We start from the raw sequence: 6,000 nt of genomic DNA, 5'->3' as shown, positions 1-6,000 counted from the left end.
CCACAAAGCATTGGAGTGTTCGGAGAGCCAGGCATCTCGGATCACAGCCCTTGTTGTGTTTTTTTGGATCAACTGAAGCCAAAGCAGAGACCTTTTAAGTATTTCGCTCACCTGGCTCAGCACCCGGATTTTCATACGCTAATCAAAGAATGCTGGAACACTCTATCTTTTAGTGGCTCCCACCAGCTCCGAGTATCAAATAAGTTGAAGTAATTGAAATCGATGATTAGGAATTTCAGCAAGGAAAATTATTATGAGTTAGAGAAGAGATTCTCTGAAGCGTTTGAGAGTCTTCTCTACTGCCAACAGCAAACTCTGGCTTGCCCCTCACCTATTAATGCTGAAGCTGAGAAAGCTGCTCATCTAAATGGTCCACCCTTGCAAAAGCTGAGGATTCTTTTCTGCGACAAAGATCTCGAATTCAGTGGACATCTCTAGGTGACGCCAATACGCCCTTCTACCATAGAGTTATCAAGTCGAGAAGAGACCAAAATCAGATTGTCTTCTTTATGGATGAAAATGATATTATCATTGACGATCTTGATGCCATAAAGTCTCATGCTGTGAACTAGTATCAAGATATGCTTGGTGGTATCTCCGCACCGAGGAATTCAACCCCCAAACACATTGCAGATTTGATGCGGATCAAATGTGATCCAAACTCAATATCTCTCCTTCAGGCACCTTACACTCCTCAGGAGATCAAGTTGGCGTTCATGTCTCTCCCTAAAAACAAAGCTCCAGGCCCTGACGGTTATCCTGGCGAGTTCTTCATATCACATTGGAATATTGTTGGAGCTGACATGATCAAGGCGGTGGGTGAGTTCCTTCAGACGGGTCAGTTACTGCAGCAATGGAACTCCACTATCCTCACGTTAGTTCCAAAAAAGACTAATGCGAGCAAGATCTCCGACTTCCGGCCCATTGCTTGCTGTAATTCAGTCTACAAAGTGGAGTCAAAGCTTCTAGCAAACCGCCTGAAGTATGTTCTCCCTAGGCTCATTTCAAATGCCCAACCAGCGTTCATACCAGGTCGCTTGCTTGTAGAAAATTTTCTTCTCGCCATTGAGCTTGTAAAAGGTTATAACTGGAAGGCGATCTCAAAGCGTTGTATGCTTAAAGTTGATCTGCGAAAGGCCTTTGATACACTCAATTGGAGCTTCATTCTAAACACTCCTGAGGCAATGGACTTCCCTCCTGGATTCAGGAAACTAATAGAGCAGTGTATAACGACAACGAGATTCTCGGTTGCTATAAACGGCGAATTATGTGGTTACTTCAAAGGCACCAAAGGACTTAGACAAGGTGACCCCCTCTCACCATATCTTTTTGTCTTGGCTCTTGAAGTGTTTTCTCAGATGCTGCGTGCGAAGTTCAGTGATGGGTCTATCGGTTATCACCCAAAAGCCTCCTCACCGAGTGTTACACATCTAGATTTTGCAGATGACATTATGATATTTTTTATGGAGAGAAACAGTCCCTGGAAGCGATCGCAAGAACATTTGAGTCATTCTCAAGCTGGTATAGACTCACAATGAACAGATCAAAAACGGAACTTTACACGGTGGGTATGAACCAGAATGAATCTAACGGCTTGGCAAGTCTAGGATTCACACTCGGTTCATTACTTATAAGGTATCTGGGGTTGTCGCTAATGCACAGGAAGCTCCGCCTCACTGACTATAGGCCTTTGCTTGATAAACTGAAGGGATGCTTTACTGCCTGGACCACTAAGGCCCTATCTTTCGCTCGTAGGAAACAACTCTTATCATCTGTCATCTATGGTTCCATCAACTTCTGGACTTCTGCGTTCCTATTACCAAAAGGGTGCCTGAAACAAATCCAGTCTCTCTGCAAAAAGTTTCTGTGGAGTGGAAAAATCACAGGTAATGCAAACGTTAAAATTGCTTGGACCACAGTCTGCCAACCGAAACGTGAGGGGGGATTAGGTCTTCGTGACTTTGGTCTGTGGAACAAAACTCTTTGTCTGAAGCTGATTTGGAGACTGTTTGATAATGCTGACTCGCTCTGGGCAGAATGGATTAAGGAAAACAGAAGGGCAGTAGAAACTTCTTGGACATGGCGCAGTCTCTTGCAATTAAGACCACTTGCTGCGCTGTTCCTGCATGCTGAACTAGGTAGTGGTTCGTCTATCAGCTTCTGGTGGGATCACTGGACACCGCTATGGCCTTTGATTAAAAGATTTGGTCCTGTAGGACCGCTTGAGCTCTCTGTCCTGATCAATGCAGCTGTCTCTGATGTTCTCGTTGAGGATGGTTGGCGCCTGAGAGGAGCACGCTCACCAGCTGCAGAGGAGCTTCAAATTCATCTCACCACTGTCACATTGCCTACTCCGTCACAAGCCGCAGGCGTCGCAGACTCTTTCTATTGGGAGATTGAAGGGTCCAAAACCAGAGGTTTCTCAACTAAGGCGACTTGGGAGGTCCTCCGTCCGCGTGAGGAGGTCAAAGAGTGGGTATCATCAGTCTGGTTCAGGGGAGCAGTTCCGTGACAAGCTTTTACTCATTGGGTTGCTCAGTATGATCGACTTCCGACAAGGGAAAGATTGGTCAGTTGGGGCTTGCAGGTTCCTCTTTGCTGCTGCTTGTGCAATTATTTTGTTGAAAACAGAGACCATATTTTCCGGCGATGCAAATGGACGGAGGAACTCTGGAGTTTGGTTCTGCGTAGATTGGGAATTAGGCAGCTAGCGTTTCACACTTGGACAGCGTTTTCAGAATGGCTTAATATAAGGTACTCTCACTCCTCTAGACTACTCAAACGCCTTGCCTCTCAAGCAACGGTTTACAACGTCTGGATCAAAAGGAACATAAGACTACACAACGACAGAAACAACTCTCCAGGTGAAGTGTTCAAGATAATAGACCGCCAAGTCTGAGATATCATTATGGGACATCGCCACCAACGTAAATTCAGCGACCTAATGCAAAATTGGCTCGTTTTTGAGTAACAACACCAACATCTTCCATGAATTTGGAATCTTTGCCTAGAACTAGCCTTGTTTTTATTATTTTTGCCAAGGCAACCTGTAGTATGTATTAAAACCTATTGTATCTTTACAATCCTGCTTCATTTAATATGAAAATTCACATTTTGGCAAAAAAAAAAAGATTAGGTTAGAGCACCATTAACCTAGAGACCTAAATGGGTCTCTTTTTTTTAAAATATTTTTTTAATTGTAAAAGTGAATTAAGAGACTGGATTAAGAGATCCGAAAATTTACGGGCTCCAATGCAAGTCTCTTAATTAAGGGTTCTTAATTTTTTTTAAAAAAATTACCAAATTGTTTTTGATTTTTCTTATTAAACTTATTTTTTTCCTTAAAACACAGTAAAAGATAAGATTTTAAACATTGATTTTAAAATAAAAACATAAAAACTAAGATTAGTAAAATAAACGAGAATAATTTGAAAGAAGCATTCGAGCTCAGTTGTTGTCTTCATCACGTCCAAATTTACGTCATATATGTTCAAACAAATCATCTTTCAGTTGTTGATGCATTTGTCTATCACGAATTCTAGTTCGAACACCCATCATAGTGGCGATATTTGAAGGGATATCTGTAGAATACGTGAGATCCACATGTGAACTTCCGGTGTCTTCTCCTTGTTAAAACTCTGAAACATCAAACTGAGTGTATCCATCTTGTTCGTCTTCTTCTATCATATTATGGAGTATGATACATGCTCTCATAATCTTTTCAATTTTGACTTTATCCCAAAAAAGTGCTGAATTTTTATCATTGGCAAAGCGACCTTGCAAGACTCCAAAAGCACGCTCGACATCTTTTCGGACAGCTTCTTGACGTTGAGCAAATAAAAATGCTTTCGGCCCTTGTGGTATTGGAATAGATTGGATAAAAGTTGTTCATTTCGGGTAAATATCGTCGGTGAGATAGTACGCCAAATGATACTCTCTTCCATTGACAGAGTAAGTGACTTGCGGAGCCTGACCGTTTATTATGTCATCAAAAACATAATAGTGATCAAAGAGAGAAGATGGCTTTGGTGTTGTGATCAAAGAGTTTAATGTTGTGAAGATGAGTTTGGTGTTACAAGTCGAGAGAGTAAATGAGTTTGTTGTTGTTATATAGACACAAGCTTTTTGTGTTTGTTACATAGAAAATGCAAGATACAACATTACAAACTCCGTGACACAAGAAAACAAGATACAACATTACAAACTTCGTGACACAAGAAAATAAGATACAACATTACAAACTCCACATGTCCGTGACAATACAAGACAACAATACATGTGACACACTTTCATGTCAACGATGACAACACAAGAGCACCTTACAAACTCTTATCCGTGACAAGAGAAAACAAGACCACACGCTCCCAATGCTTGACATGAGTACAATGAGCTAGTCCGTGAATCACTTTTTCACTCTTCTTGACCTGCAAAAAAAGAATCGAACAATGAACACAAGAACATGAGCAGAACAATGAACAAGACAAACAGAAGACGATTGTATTTATAGAATAACTACATGAACTCCATTACAGAAGAAGCACAAGACAAGCAAAATGTAAACCGAGAACAACAAGAACTACAACTACAACAAGAAGAACTAGAACATGAACTACAACTACAACAAGAAGAAGAACAAGAACTAGAATAAGAGATAGAACAAGAACTAGAACAAGAGATAGAACAAGAACTACAAGTAGCTTCATCTTTAACTAGAACTAATTAGACATCAACTCATTAATATCTTCTTCAAAGCTTCTTCATAATCTACTAGAGGTTATGGTTTTGTAATGAGACTGTCAAGTAGCTTCATCTTGGAGAGCCTTTCTTTCAGTGCCAAATCCTCCTTCTTGATGCTGCACATGGTCTGAAAGTCAGACAGCTCCTTACCCTCAACCATCGTCTTCTTACCCCAGGCTTTTGCAGGACGAATGGGTCCTTCATCATCTACAGCAGTATCAGCTTGAGAGCTTGCTGTTATAAAACCCTCCTCACACTTCCTCTTCTTCGAGCTTCCTTCATTTTTTGCCGTCGAGAGCTCACACCACTTCTGGTCATTTCGGAGCTCCTTCCACGCATGTTCAAGTGTGAACTTCTTTTTGCGGTTGTTGAAGAAAATTTTGTGGGCTTGTTTGAGAATATCATTCTCATTTTGTCCACTACTCTTCTCCCTGGTTGTAGCTTCGTAAGCTCCACAAAACTTGCAAACTAAATCATTTATCTTGTGCCACCTCTGCTTACAGTGAGACGCCTCTCGTTTTTCATATCCAATAAGCTTGGGACTCGCCGAGAAGTACGCTGCGATTCTCTTCCAGAAAGCAACAGACCGTTGCTCATTCCTTACAACGGGATCTTTGGACGTGTTTAACCAGGAGCTGATGAGCACTACATCATCAGTTGGTGTCCACGTCCTTCTTGGTGTACGCGCAGCAGGACTGTCTTGTTCGAAGTTTGAACTTTCAGAAGCCTGAGTGCCAAAGAGAGGAATATAAGAAGATTCTAAACCAATGCTACTTTCTTGTTGACTTTGAAGAAGATCAACAAAATTAAGATATATATTGGAATCCATGATAGAAAGAAGAGAAATGGAAGATATGATAGAAAGAAAGGAAGGAGTGTTTGATAGATGGAAGAGAAGAAGGATTACGTTTTGTAGAAGAGAGAAAGAAATTAACATTTCATCACCATAACCAAGCGCATTCATCATAGCCAACCAATTAGAGTAGACATATAGCTAACAAGCGCATTAACTCTATCTAACCATTACATCAACTCTATCTAACTGTAACCAAGCACATTCATCGCTGTAACCAATCGCATTAACTCTATCTAACCATTACATCAATTTATTACCTAACCAGATTCAAAATCGATTAACACAATCAGATTCACAATCGATTAACACAACCAGATGCACAGTCAATTCATTTAAGCCGAGATTCACTATCAATTCCTTTCATACCACAGATCCTAAAACTTCTATCAGAGAAATATGTTTTACCT

The 6,000-nt window shown here is 40.9% G+C and overlaps 1 protein-coding gene across 1 annotated transcript; it reads right to left on the bottom strand.

The window, feature by feature from the left end:
- Nucleotides 1–4,319: 4,319 nt before the first annotated feature.
- On the bottom strand, nt 4,320–5,566 carry LOC106324384 (glutathione S-transferase T3-like). Its single transcript, XM_013762361.1, has 3 exons — nt 4,795–5,566; nt 4,542–4,639; nt 4,320–4,424 (listed from the first exon to the last, which is right to left on the bottom strand). Exons 1-3 carry the CDS (start codon nt 5,564–5,566, stop codon nt 4,320–4,322), a joined length of 975 nt encoding a protein of 324 aa, XP_013617815.1.
- Nucleotides 5,567–6,000: the final 434 nt, after the last annotated feature.

Source organism: Brassica oleracea, chromosome C2 (genome assembly GCF_000695525.1).
Source record: "Brassica oleracea var. oleracea cultivar TO1000 chromosome C2, BOL, whole genome shotgun sequence".
Classification (NCBI taxonomy): Eukaryota; Viridiplantae; Streptophyta; class Magnoliopsida; order Brassicales; family Brassicaceae; genus Brassica; species Brassica oleracea.
Note: the sequence above shows the minus strand (reverse complement) of the source record. Positions and strands in the feature narration are given on the sequence as shown.